Here is a 14,941-nt window from a genome sequence, read left to right on the forward strand (position 1 = left end):
CGTAGAGCCGGGGCATATTCGCAGCTATTTGACGGTGGATTCATGAAATGGGGGAGTGCGAGCCACCTGGCGGCCGCTTCAGACTGTCGGCTGCACGCACATCGTACACATCGGTTGCGTTAGGTTAAATGTTAATGCTATTTTAGTGTGGAACGCGCGCGAATTTGCACGGTGGCGCACAAGCAGCAGAAAAGATATTCTGCGCTCCCTTCACACCCTTCTTCACCAACTGTGTGGTGAGTGTGTGTTTGTGTGTAACTTTACATACAGGTATATAATCTATTTCGCTAGCGTGAACTGTATATGCATTCTATGCATACCCGAGAGCATGTTTGTTTGTTTGTATTTCTTCATGTATTTGCCGTTTTATAATCCAAATTCAAAATTCATTACAATTCATTCCGCATAAATGTGACAGTGTTTGTTTATGTGTGAGTGTGTATGTATGTGTGGGTGTGTGTTTATCTCCTTAGAGCAAAGGGATTTCTCATATACAAGTGTTTATCTCATTTTTCTTGTTTCCTGTCTGCTGCTACAAAAGGTTCGTTCGGTTTCCCCCTCTCCGTATTAATCCGCCTGCCTGTCTGCCAGCGTGACTCGTTTGAAAAGACTGTGCGCATTTTCGTGTACGCGCTATTCTCACTTTCTCCCTTCCACTACCACCTCTTCCTCGCGATACCGTTTCTGTTTCTACTTTTTTTAAAAATAATTTTAAAAGAAAAAAAGGAAAAGAAAACATTTTTCGAGTCTGACTTGGATTTAAATATACCAACCGAAGAGAGAAAAAACAAAACAAAACAAAGCAGGAAGCTTCCTTCCTGTTTTTCCCTTCGCTTTCTCAACAAAACTACTACATGTTATAGGCCTTTCCGCAATTATCTCCCGCTCGGGAGGGGTGAGGGACGTCACATTCTAACCATAACTTGAGAGTAAGTGTGTGTATGTGGTTGAATGCGCACAAACAAACAAAAAAAAGAAAACCATAAAAGTAAGCTTTATTAACGCGCAAACCCAAACAATCGAAGCCGTCCAGAGACGGTGGTAGTATTAAGTCGGGAAGGTAACGGGGATGAAGCGAAATGGAAAGGACACACCAATACATTAGCGTATACAAATTATTAATAGTTTGCGCCCTCGATTCGATTGCGTTTACTAAGTGCCGTCACGTGGCGCGCCTTAATTAAGGCGAAAAAAAACACACACACACACATATACACACATACATCCGCACGCACGGCATGCACACCAACATTACGAGGTGTGAAAATGGGGTGGAGGAGGCGGGGTTAGGGCGTATGTTATGAATTTAAATGAGTATAAAATATATATATAGTATATATTGTAAAATACATAAATCTATTATTTTACGCGCACTGGTTGAGTTGGTGTGCGACAATTGCGTGTAATCGAAAAGGCAACAATGGGGAGGGAGGGAGGGAGAAGAAGAAAAAAAGGTAAGCAAAACCTGTCCATTTCACAGTCCGGGAAGACGGGGAAAGAAGTGAAGGGATGGAACGAGCAAAAAATCTTATCTCTGTGTGTGTAAGTGTGTGTGTGTGATTGTTGTCCTAGCCATACATTTAGGTGAGTGTTGCACGCTATCGTCCTCCTGTCGCTGCGTTAAATTAAGAAGACACGGTTGCAGTGGTATTGGTGTCGGTGGTGGTAGTGGCGGTGGCGGTGGCGGTGGTGGTGGTGGTGGTGGTGGTGATGCTGCTGCTACCGATGGTGCTAGCGGGAAACAGCGAGCGGAACAGGCGGACCAAGGTCGAGACCGGGGCGACGGCCACGCTGAACCGGGTCGGCGGCGGGGGAAGGAGCTCGAACAGTGTGGCGAGGGCGTACGCGACGGCGGCGGCAGCCCGGGCCACCTCCTGGGTCGCGCTGACCATCGCCGGGACCTGCTCCTTCGTTGGCAGCGCCGTTTCGGCAACGTCGGCGTCCGGCGTCGCCGGCGGTGGCGCCACTGCCGCAACGGCCGCCTCCACCTTCAGGCCGGCGGCGTGCGCTTCCGCACCGGCTTTGATCACCTCGTCGATCTGGGCGAGCAGTTTTTTGCTTCGGTCCGGATCCTCCGGATTCTGCGCCTCCGCCAACGCCTCCTGCACCACCTTCTCCACGACCGTCTTCGCTGCCTTGGCGGCCCGGGCGGCGAGCTGCGTCGCCGCCAGCACCTCCTGCAACAGCTCGCTCACGTTCGCCGGCTCTTCGCCCTGCTGCTCTGCACCGTCAGCCGGTGGGGCGGCACCGACCACGCCCAGCTTCTGGCCGGCGTCGTTCGCTTTCCGGGCGGCCCGGTTCGCGGCGGACGCGATCGAGGTCGCATCGTTCTCGCCAAAGTCCTTCGACTTGGGCTGCAGCTCGCACTTCAGCTTGATCTGCTTAGGCTCGGCACTGTTCTTCTGCGGCACCGAGATGCGCATATCGGCCAGCTTCTGCAGCAGCTCGTCCGCCTGCGCCTGCTCCTCCAGGTCGTCGCGCTTGGGGAAGATGAGCAGGCACCGCCCATTTCGGCTCTGGCTAATCTTGGCCGGGTAGCAGTCCCGGGTGCGCAGCTCGTCCTTGAAATCCTTGAACGGCACCGAGAACATGTTCGACACGCGGATGCGCACACTGTCCTGCAGCTGCGGTTTCGGCTGGCGCGGTGGCCGCTGCTGCTTCTGCTGCCCCGCCGGCTGCCCGTTGGTGCCGTTCGCGGCGCCCGCCTTATTGTTTGGACGCAGCCGGCCCCCCTTGCCGCCCGGGTGCGGCCGTTGCCGCTGGTGCTGCTGACCGTCGCCGCCCTCCTCGCCGCCGGTTCGGCCCCCGTCCGGGCTGCCGTAGTCGCCCGAGTCGCGGCGCGAGTAGCGGCGCGGTTTGCGCGAGTAGCGCCGTTTCCGGCGCATGCGCGGACCGCCGCCCTCGCCACTCTCGTTCCCGCCGTCGCCATTGCCGCCGTCCTGCTCGTTGCCGCTCTTGCCGCCCTCGCCGGCCGCACTGTTGCGCGTCGACCGGCGGCGCCGGTTCGACTGGCGGCGCCGGTCCTGCTGCTGGCCGCCGGCGCTTCCGCTGCCGCGCGTGCGCCGCTTCCGGAAGCTCTCCACGTCCGTGTCCTCGTCCTTCAGCTCGATGTGCTTGCCCTCCGACTCCAGGCGCTCCTTCAGCTTCTTCAGCACGCGCACCACGTCCAGCCGGCGGGACGACAGCAGGCCCCACTGGACGCCGATCGCGCGCGGCTCCGGCCGCGGCTCTACGCGTATCACGCGCGTCGGCGTCACGATCAGATCGACCGTGAAGTCGTACGGCTGGAACAGGTCCGCTTGCAGCTCGCTGAACACCTGCTCGTCCGCCACCGTCGTCGCGATGACCGTCTTCGGCGTGATCACGCCCAGCTGCACCAGGATCGCTATCTCCAGGTCAACGTACCCGTTGCCCTTGCCGATGCGCTGGCCGCGCTCGGATACGGCCACGCACCCGACCACCACCATGTCGAGCGGTTCGGTCTGATCGATGCCTGTTGTTTTGTGTGCAGGGCGTATGAAAGGGAAAGAGCGGGAGAGCAAGAGAGAAATTAGTTTAATCGCGTTTTTTTTGTTCAAAAGTAAACATTAAACAAAACGCTGTCTGCAGAGCGCCAGGCTAAGCCTGATTAAGTCGTAGGTATGTTTAGGCTTCAAATTGCAGTGTTGTTGTTCTTTTTTTCTATCGTTCCACATGTTGGGGTTTCATGTTATTGAAATCATGATTATTACTTTGTAACGAAATCTATTACATGTTCGTAATTTAACTAAACTAGCGACATGTTCAATGTGAATGGACTAGTGGGCTTCAAATCGAACAGCAAATTATTGGAAACATGCCAATTAGTCCGTATCGATGAACTTTTGGCCTAATTTTTAAAATGTAAATGTGTAAGTCTTCTTGGTCGAAACTTCCCCAAAATTATTTTGAGAAAAGTATCAGATTGAGCCTCTCTCTGGCATGGTTGCTGCTGAGAACATTATACTTCTGCTAAACGTTTAGGAATTACGGTTAGAGCTGTCAGTAAAAACATTACTTTTGATTGGATGTTACAAACGATTTCGCTACAGGTTAGTAGTACGCGTGAGCTTACACCTGTTGATTTTAGTCGCCATAATAAAAGAGAATTTCTATCGAGATTGGTAGGAAGCGAGTTTCTAAAATGCTGTTCACAATCAATGCCAGCTATTGGAATCTATTTCCCGTAACAAACCGCTGTAAAACAGTTTGAACCGACGTGAGTGAAAGGGACTGGCGTGGCAGAGCTGGAGTGCTAATGAAAACAATCATCAATCAGCTCCCTAACCAGAATCAGTTCACACACACACACGATCGTTACTTGTCGGTTGCTCAATTAATGAACGAACACGGTACGCGCATTCTCCAAGAGTTGAATAATTCATTAATTCTAATAATGATAATCATTTGAAAGCTTGTAGCATTCGCCGGCTACACAAATGCGTGTGTTTGTGGGCACAAATTTGCACCGTCAAAACCGCTGGCTTGGCTTATCAGACAACGCGAAGCAGTAGACAGATTAACCTGTTACACCTTTCCCTATCACCAAGTGCATTAATCTCAGCTGCACTAGCAACGGAACATGCAGCTGTACGAAAACAAACGTAGAAAATAAACGGACAACACAGTAGCGCAGACAGGGGGCAGAGAACGTACCGAGCTCCTCGTATGTGTCCTCGCCGGCCAGCATCTTGACGATGCGTCTCTGTTGGACGAGCGGCACCTCCTCCACACTGCTCGGCAGCTTGATCTTCGCGTACAGGTAGTCGGACTTTTGCGACGGCGCGACGAACAGCGTTTTGTTCGCCTTCAGCACCTGCAGCTTGACCGCTTCCTGCGCCATATCGATGTTCACCTTAATGTTCGCTGTTGATGGTACGGAAGCAATAAAAAACGTTAGTGATAAAGGGCTACTTTCTAGTGATGGGAAAAATGAAGGTTTCTTCGTAATCGATTCCGACTAGGTCCGAAGTTTTCTGGAATCGATCCCGGATTGTAGGTCCGGAATCGATTTTGGAATCGGCTCTGGAATTGGTTCCGGATTGGCTCCAAAATTGGAATCTTAATCGGTTCCGGAATCATAATCGGTTCCAGAATCGGAATCGGTTACGGAATTAGAATCGGCTCCGAAATCGAAATTGGCTCCGAAATCAGAATCGGCTCCGGAATCGGAATCATAATCGGTTCCAGAATCGGAAACGGTTCCGGAATTGGAATCGGCTCTGAAATCGGAATTGGCTCCAAAATCAGAATTGATTCTCATTTCGGAGCTAATTCCAAGTATGGAGTTAATTCTGTTTCTGTTACCGGAACAAATTACAATTCCCAGGTCGATTCCGATTCCGGAACAGATTCTGATTCCGGAACCTATTCCGATTCCGGAACCGATTCCAACTCCGAAATCGGCTTCGGAATCAACTCCGGAATCGGTTCCGGAATCAACTCCGGAATCGGTTCCGGAATCAGCTTCAGAATCGGCTCTGGATTTGGCTCCGGAGTCAACTCCGGAATCGGCTCCGGAATCAACTTCGGAATTGGCTCCAGAGTCAATTCCAGATTCAACTACGAATACGTCTCCGGAGTGGTCTCCGCAATCGGAATCGGCTCCGAAATTGATACCAAACACGGAATCGGAATCGGATAGGAATGGCTTGTGAACGGGTTCGCCCCGCTACTTACTGGCTTGTTTGAATTCGGGGGTGTCGGCGAGTCGTTCGGCCGTCTGTTCCGCTGCCGGAAAGAGTGGTATCTTTCTGTTGACGTAGTTGCTCGAGGCCGAACCCTGCGGGAAGAGGGCTTTCATCGTGGTCCACACCTGCTGCCGGTAGAAGCGTTTCGAGGGTGCGTTGTCATCGTTGTTCTCTGCACGGCGCGCGCGCGCAATATACCGGAAAGAAACGAAACGGTATGGTTTAAGGTGGAGGTTTGGAACAGATTTTGGAAGCTAATTTCTATCAATTGCGATGCCCCAGCAACAATCCCTCATAAACCCTGTATTGCTCCCGCATCATCGAACGTTGTTTTATGCCCCTCGGTCGCCATGAACACGTGGTGAAATGTGCGGGCGAGATGTCGATAGCAGTCGTTTGCCTGTTGCATCATGGTGTTATATATATAAAGTTAATGTTTATACGCCTTCTACAGCAATGTTCGCTTTGAATCGAATTTGTCCCCAAAAGCAATGAGTAATGGAAGCTAAATATAACTTTGGATAGGGAAAGGCTGCAATGCAGCGCCAATCACCAACCCCCGCGACAAGCTGTAGTGTTTGCCTTCGTGATCACTTTCTAATCCGGACGCGGGGATTCAAATGTATCCGCCGATTTGTTTGCAATGTCAGCAGTTTGGTAAACATTGACACTTTCTATACGAAAAAAGAGCCTCTGGTTTCTGGGTGCGTTTGAGAAACCCAGATTAATTAAAACTTTGAAACATAAACATCCGCAGTTCAGCTTGCCTGTACTTTATGCGTGCGTGTGTGTTTGTTTGTGCGTTGAAGTACATTCTGTGTCAGCGGTTGAGCGCGGTTGATCGATGGTTTTGGGAGTTGTCTTTTTTCGGTTGATTGAAGAAGACAGAAGAGAGCACACACGCAGATCCGAATTATGCCGACGACTGGTGAGGAAGAGGTAGTTGAAACGTGGATGCAGCAAAACACCAGCATCAGAAAGGAAGATAGCAGCGGCGTGCGGTTGTGATTGTTGATTGTAGATTGAAGCAGATTGTAGTGCGTGCGCTGGGTTGGTGGGTTGGTGGGCGGTGGTTGTTTCTTCTGCTGGAATGTTTCCGCTTTATACACATGCACATACATACGCACAGCACAAACACACACAAAAAAGTACAGGTTCGCGTTTGATGGGAGGGGTCTGCAACAATACTGTGCGCAAGAGTGGAGCGGAATCATTAGCGATCGTCAGTGTTATTTAGTCACGTATTAAACATTTTCTTTACATTTATATTTATTATCCTGAGTATGCATGGGCCTTCTTTCCGATTTATGTGTTTGACTTGGTTTTGATCGTAAAAACCCGCTATTTAAAGTATTGTTTAATGGTTTACTGTATTTTTGTTCGCAGGAGGAAACAAACTCATAAACCTGCTACCTGCTAGCATCAGTGACTGTGAAGGGCTACAAAGACTGAAAACTCATGCCGGGTATAGGTAATAGTGATAAGTATTTTGTGTGATATTCTAACGAGACGAGCTATAAACCATATTATAGCGAGTATGATTCATAACATTCCTGCGAAAAGATTCATCGATCTGTTCAAACGTGCTACTCAACAAAAGCAGCTTTGGCTGCGGACTCGCTCTCTGTAGCGCACTCACGACTCAGACTATTGTTGATATGATTCCGACTCCGGCAAAATGGGAACCAATAGTTCCGTCCGTACTCGTTGTCGTTTGGGTCGGATTCATTCGGAGCTGTCCGAAGTCGAACGGAGTCATCCAGCATCTTCTAGAGTCGTCCGGAGTCGTCAGAAGTTGCCAAGAATCGGACTCCGGAAGACTTCGGATGTCTCTGGAAGAATGCGGATGACTCCGGATGACTCCAACTGCGGTCGACTTCGAAACTCTGGACGACTCCCGGCGACTCTGGAGTCGGAGTCATTCGGAGTCCTCCTCGATCGGAGTCAGAGCTGTCCGTAGTTGTCCGGAGTCATCCGGAATCGTCCGGAGTCGTCCGGAGTTGTCCAGAGTTACCCGAACTCGGACTCTGGATGACTCTGGAAGATTCTTGATGACTCCGCCTCCAGACAACTCCGGACGACTCCGAATGACACCGACTCACGTGGACTTTGGAAGACTCTGGGCGATTCCGAAGTCGGAGTCATTGGGAGTCGTCCTCGGTCGGAGTCGTCTGGAGTCGTCCGAAGTCGTCAGGAGTTGCCCAGAATTGGAATCCGGAAGACTTCGGAGGTCTCTGGAGGATTGCGGATGCCTCCGCATGACTCCAACTCCGGTCGACTTCGGAAGACTCTGGACGACTCCCGGCGACTCTGGAGTCGGAGTCATTCGGAGTCCTCCTCGATCGGAGTCAGAGCTGTCCGTAGTTATCTGGAGTCATCCGGAAACGTCCGGAGTCGTCCGGAGTTGTCCAGAGTTACCCGAAGTCGGACTCCGGATGATTCTGGAAGATTCTGGATGACTCCGGACGACTCCGAATTACACCGACTCCCGTGGACTTCGGAAGACTCCGGGCGATTCCGAAGTCGGAGTCATTCGGAGTCGTCCGGAGTCGTCCGGAATCGTAATCGTCTGGAGTCGTTCGGAGCCATTCGGAGTCGTCCGGAGTCGAACTTCGAAAGACTCCGGATGGCTCTGGAAGATTCCAGATGACTCAGCCTCCAGACGACTGCGGACGACACCGGTCGTCTTTGGACGCCTCTGGACGACTCCAATCGCTTCCAAAAGCCTCCAGATAATGCTGACCGGACCTAACATCCGAAGTCAGTTCCGAAATTATAGTAGTCAGATCGGAGTCGACTCTGTATGTTTGCAAATTTTATCCATCAGTAGACCGGATACACGGATGTGTGTTTCTCGTCCAGTGTGTGTGCTGCGCATTTCGGAGTTGGAAGGAGGGGGGAGGGAGTGCGCCGCCGGATGGGAAAAGTGGGACTAGTAACGGGGCAGCACAATTTCAGCCACCCACCCAAAGATTGGAAAACGTGTGTGAGGAGCTGAATGAAATGAAGAAGAAGAATCACACATCCATAATAATAATAATAAAAAATCATCCAACCAAGTGAGTCTAGCAGGGGGGGGGGGGGGGGGTATGAAAAAGGAAGCCCACAGAGCAAAACGATGAAGCGGTGGGGCGGCGGCGGCAACACACAAATCAAAAACCCGTTGCACCGCGGCGAACATACAGCACACCACATACATTACACTTATACCGCGAGTACTCTTGGGCGCTCTCTATTTTCGGAGCCGAATGGTTGTGCACAGAGTTGTGCGTTTTCCCTGCTTTCCATCGGCACGTACGCCGGGGTTGTGATGGTGAGGAGATAAGGGGCGGTGGCGGCGTGTTACAAGCAGGGTGTCGACAAAACGAAACAATCGCTAACTAATGCAATCGGTATGTGGGATGTCCTTATACGATTCGATGGCGATCGCGTACGATAAATGGGGGGCGAGGGTTGGTGGTGCTATGGCCGATCGAATACCACACAGGGGGGGGGGGGTGAATGTGTGCGAAACAAGCAACAGCACCAACAAAAACGGAACCACTGTCAAATGGGTGCCAGTTTTGCTGGGCGGGGCACAGCGGTGAGAGAACGCGATCGATAAAATATGATCTCATCGTCGAACAGTGGCCGCTGTTGCGCGGCGATTTAATGATCGCTTGGACACCTCCAGGACACACGCACTCACACATACACAATTGCGGAAAGAAGAAGACATGCGATGTGTCCTTCTTGCTGCTTTTGACGCAAAATGTGCACGTGCCAACGGCAAAGGCGTAGGAGAGCGGCGATTTCACCACCAGTGAAACCTCACCATCTGCCACACGATTCTCACTACGTCAGTCATCCATTTTGATTAGATTTTTATGGCGCGCTTGCGCTTACACCCTCCTCTCGTCGTCGGTCGTTCTTTCTCATCGACTAAAAGAGTACGAAAAAGGAGATAATGAAGCGCACCCGCAAACAAGGTGCTCCATAATTCGCGATCGGTAAAGTCGCTGGCGCACCGAACGGACACACATACACGCAAGTGTGTGTGTGTCGCGCACGCGTTAGATGCATCTTGTGTTACCATCTATCCGCGTCAGTGTGTGTGTGTGTGAGTGTGTGTTTGGAAGACACGTTCACATCTTTCTCACTTGATGATGCGCGAGCGAGAGCGAACTACGCTGATGATCGTGTGTGCGTGTGTATTGTGTACTCTCTCTTTCTCATTTCTAATTAAGCCACTAGGGTGGTGGTGCTGTGTGCACTGATAGATCTTAGCAGCAGGCACTCGGAATAGAAATTGTCTGATTCTAAGCGCTCATGTGTGTGTGTGTTTTTTTTGGTATGTATCTGGAGAAAAATGTGCTTGCGAGTTGTTTTTTTTTAATTACACGCAAATTTGTAAATCACTTGTAGCCGGCGCCATCTTACCCGCGAGAAGCGAGAGCGCGAGAGAGTGAAAGCAAGCAGACACGAGAGTGAATAGTAACGTTGCTGTGTGTGCTGATAATTATTCACCCCTGAATACAGACACACTAACACACATCGCACGCTCGATTGATTACAGTTTTCTCCATTTTGCTTCGCTGTCTCTGTTCTCGTGTTGCATCCTAAGAATCAATTTCAGCCATTTCAGTTGACCCTTTCCGCTTTTTAGCAATGCATCGTTTTTTCGCACAACTTCAGCGAATTTGTGTGTCTACACCAAAACACAATGACACGCGCGCACACGTGCGTGCCGGGTTGGACACAGCACGGACCAGGCGCGTGACTTTTGCAGCACCCGCGGCGTGTTAGTGGGAGAGGTCATTGTGCTTGTGTTGCTGGGAGGGTTGGTAAGCCAAAAGCAACAGCACTACAACAGAAAATTATCAATCCTTGGTGTTAGAACACACAATTTACACACGCTCCAGTGTATGCGCGCGCGCGCGCGCGTTTGTGTGTGTGACGCGAGTGTCATCTCACACATGGCGGAAACGCCATCATCACCGGCGCTACCGCATATGCATGTGTGTGCGCGCCGATGATGTATATGAAGAGAGATGCGCGAATAGATATTGCATCACGCAGGCACTCAGGTTTACCGATCAATTGGGTAGAACGAGAAAGCATGTCGAGTTTTGTAGTTGGGCCACTTTTTTAGCACCGTGCGTCTGCGTGTGTGTGTGTGTGTGTGTGAAGTTCCAAAAAATATATGAAAATAAGAATGATTTCACGGTGCCACACACAGAGACACACACGGGAACAAGATAGGATGGTGGTGTGTGGCAATTGCGATGAGATGACTTCATCTCACGCACCGCACGCACGCTTCATTGGCGAGCAAGAGCCCGATGAACAAATTCGCCCGTGAGTGCGTGAGAGAGAGCGCGCGCGAAATGACACATCCTGTGTGCTGTCTGTGTCTCACACGTTTTTCGGTGCGTTTTGATTCGGGATGAGGTAAGCTTGCAAACATTTCCTAAAATACTTCCACCAACTGCATCGCCGCACGGCCATTTTTTTTTTAAATGTTGCCACCCTGAGGTTGGAAGAAAATGGGAAAACAGAAGGGAGAAAAAAAGAGAGAAAATAGCAAATTCGCGGCTGGCTGCCACAAAACCGGCGCGTGGTTGGTGTTTTGCCTCGCTTCTGTGTATTTAGACGGGATGACTCAATTCCAAAATACAAAAACAACACCACCACCACCACCCAACACACCTATGCAATTGGGGAAAAAAGGAAGAGCCGGAGGGTTGTGGGGCTTGTCCCATTCTCTTGCTTGCTTGGCCCGCCCCATGTCCATTTCACCGGGCGAATAGAAACATGTCAGTTCTCTCTCTCTCTCTCCAATAATCTTCGCCCGCCAAGCAAACCGTGGGTTGTGTTGAAATTTTACGATTCTGAAACCCTCCCTCCATTCCCCGGATCGGCTACTTACCCATGGTTGGTGGAGAATTCTTTTGGACGTCGTCCTCGGGCTCGCTGGCGACCATTATTATTGCTTTGCGCTGCTCGCTGCCTTTCTCTTAGCGATGTGTGGCCGGTCGTACGTGTGTGTGTGTGTATGTTTTATTGCACCCGGTTTTTGCTTCTTCCTTTTATTGCTGCGTCGTTTTACGGCAATCTCGCCTTCGCTCCGTATGCAGCAACAGCGACAAGCACACAACACACCAACACTGGTTTTGATGGTCACCACCACACGGTCAACAATAAAACAACAAACCAAAATAAAAAAATAAGCTCAAGTTGTGTCTTTTCTCGACCACTTTCAATCACACGTACGCACACACCCACACACACACTGATGCGCGCGCGCGCTCTATTGTTCTGTGTATATAACTAATGCGACGGTTCGCTGTCCTTTGCTCGGTTGTGTTTTGCACAATTCGAATCGTCTTCGTCGGTGCCCAACGTCCAGGGGTTCCGGGTGAAGGAAGCTGGAAAATAAAATAAGATGGACACACATACAAACACAATACACAGTTAGTTTATTTGCAGTTTTGTTGATTGTACCAAAAAAAGAGTTGCTTTTAGTGCCGTCCCGCCGATCGCCCAAACCCCGCTTAAATACACCTTATTTGGGGCTTAACTGGGCTTGCTCTCTTTTTCTGTTAACTCACTCTTGCACACAACAGAAGTAAGCACACGCATACACAGTAACCCACAGTCACGCGCACACACTATCGCACCTGTGTAGTGCGGCTTGGTGCGTGAAAAACACACCAGGAGTGTGTATGTGTGTGCGTTTGTGTGTCACGTTACAGCAATTGGTAGATCCATTGCTTTGAGCGAAATAAGGCAGTGAGCTATGCAAAAAAAAAGGAATAAATTGAATATTTGCACACAAATATTTTGCTTAAGATGAGGAAGAAAAAAAAAGCATCTCGAATATTTGTGCGGGTTAAGCAAATCATCATCGTAGCAGCGCAACCGCGCTAGTAGGGCAATCGCAAAACGCGTTGGCACGAAAGAGAGGGGAAAACAAGGCGAGGCTGATGCCTTCCGCTGCGGCCGTTACACGCATACACACGCAACCGGCACGTATCACGGCACGGGCGAACGAGAGAGGGCGAAAGCGAGAAAAGGAGCGAAGCGGCGGGCCCGCTCTACAGTTGCATCTTCTCGTCCCTAACCTTACAAAAAGTCCCAATCCCGAGCCCGAGTGCACAAAATGCTTCACTCACAGGAAACGAAGCACCAACGCGAAGCTGTACAAAAATGGCGAAATGTTTGCGGGACTTGGGGCTTCGTGCCGGTTCCCGGAGAGTGGGGGCCGGCCTATTTCCTGCACCCTCCCTACGGAAGTGGCATTGGGGCTGGCTGTGCTTGGAGGTTACGTGGTGTGTATAACCGTCCCCGGCACAGTTCGGCCTGCGGTTAGACCGGCATGATCGCGTAGGTTGTTACGCTAGTGGCAAGAAGAAGAAGGCGAAGTAGCTTCTGTAAAAATTAGATGGGTTATAGTTTGGCGCACACACACACACACGCACGGGGTATCTTTAACTCTCCCTATCTCTCTCTTTCTCGCTGACTCTTTCGCAATGGACGAAATAAAAAAATCACCGCCGCCTTCAAGGAACGGCAACACTGCGTGATCGCGCAACGGCACGCCAATTTGCAAGCTGTCTGTATGTCGCCCTTTTTTCGGTGTTTACCTTAATGCCGCTGTCGTAAGACTTGCCGTGTATGCGTACGCAATGCGTAGTACGGTCGCTTGCTGCAGCGAAATACAAAATGTAGGAACTGTTGTGATTTTGGGATGCACAGCACTCTGGGAGGGTAACACACGTCCGCTTCACTCAACGTTTGGTATATAGTGATGTGTGCGCTCCGCGTGCCGGATCATACATGCACGAATGGAGAGCGTTCTGCTCCGCCGTACGCCGCTGGAACGATAGTTCCATCCGGTGCGGCATTCGCTCTAGAGCGCGCAGGAAAGGGATAGGTGGTGCTGCCAGCCGTCTCGCTCTGGTTCGCTCCGGCTGCAGCGTGGAGATGCACGGTTCCGCAGCGCTTTGCGTGAACACCACTATGGGAAAATTCTACCTCCCTAGACCTGTGTGCCTGTGCAGATATGGAAAACTTTTTTTTCGAAGCTTCAAAAACTATGGACCATTATTTGTGAGACTTTGCGTAACTAATTAGTGATGTTTTTGCTAACAAACCACGGGATTTCATTTACGCAGAAATTAATAGCGTTTATCATGGACAACCTGTATACGGGTACTCCCCCATATACGCCATTCGCGATGTACGCGATTTCGCTTTACCGGTAGTCCCCGAGATACACGGTACCTCTTATTCGCGGATTCGGACATACACGGTTTTCTAAATTGATTTGATTTGACACATCAATTGTAAAATGCCGCCATCTTAGCTTGTTTATATACCGGTGTTAGGCCCGTGTCTGTGCTCCATCGGATGCGATTTTATCCAAGGTGTCTTTATTAGGGAGGTGAATTGTTAGCGCGTTTCCCGGGCGCCATCATTGAGTATTGTTATGTCAAATCGCATACAATTTTCTATACCCCCCTCCAGCCCTCCCCGATTTTAATACCGGAGCCCCCAGTATGCACCTTGATTTTATCGGAAGGCCTGTCAAAATTTTATATGAGATTTGACAGATAACGTCGGACGTGCGATTTCGTCGTACGACGGAATAAAAAAAAAATGATTTCGTCGGACGCCGCATTCGATTTTATCTGTCAAACTAAATGTGTGGTGTTTTGTAGGAACAATCTCATCTGAATTTTTCTTAATCGTTAGGCTGGAAATAGACGAACCGAGATCGTCGCGGTACCGCGAAATTCGCGCCTTGTTTATAACAGTTGTAGAACAGTTGGGCTGTCAAATCTTCCGCGCCTTCGATCGCGCCTGCTGTTTCCCAGAGATACCCAACTTCGGTTTTCCTGAGATTTTCGCGGTAGCGCGAACCGATTGTTTTCACTTTTTCTGGTGAATTCGTTTGAAAAAACGTTTAGGGAAAAGAGTTTCGTATTTTATTTTGCATAAACTATGTGAAATAACCAATTTGATTCGAAAATTGATAAACATTATTTCTTCTTGGCACATTCAATCGTCACCAGACCTCGGATGGTTCCATACACGAACCGCGATTGATCTCGCCTATGTGTCAGATTTTATAACAGAATTGACAGCTCAAGTCATACGCGATTTTCGATCTCGGTTCGTCTATTTCCAGCCTTATATTATTAAAATTATCCAAATAATCGCAATATGATACGATAAATCGTTTGACAGCA

General features: G+C 50.0%; 1 protein-coding gene across 2 annotated transcripts; it reads right to left on the bottom strand.

Annotated features, from left to right (window-relative positions):
- Positions 1-317: 317 nt before the first annotated feature.
- LOC120905557 lies at positions 318-13,516 on the bottom strand. Of its 2 annotated transcripts, none has more exons than XM_040316447.1 (5): positions 13,334-13,516; positions 11,617-12,115; positions 5,698-5,880; positions 4,675-4,884; positions 318-3,493 (listed from the first exon to the last, which is right to left on the bottom strand). In XM_040316447.1, exons 2-5 carry the CDS (start codon positions 11,669-11,671, stop codon positions 1,626-1,628), a joined length of 2,316 nt encoding a protein of 771 aa, XP_040172381.1. In that variant the 5' UTR covers positions 11,672-12,115; positions 13,334-13,516; the 3' UTR covers positions 318-1,625. The 2 variants fall into 2 exon arrangements, with proteins under 2 accessions (XP_040172381.1, XP_040172383.1); XM_040316449.1 differs by lacking the exon at positions 13,334-13,516 and adding an exon at positions 12,192-12,304.
- Positions 13,517-14,941: the final 1,425 nt, after the last annotated feature.

The sequence above is a fragment of the Anopheles arabiensis genome, chromosome X (genome assembly GCF_016920715.1).
Source record: "Anopheles arabiensis isolate DONGOLA chromosome X, AaraD3, whole genome shotgun sequence".
Lineage (NCBI taxonomy): Eukaryota > Metazoa > Arthropoda > Insecta > Diptera > Culicidae > Anopheles > Anopheles arabiensis.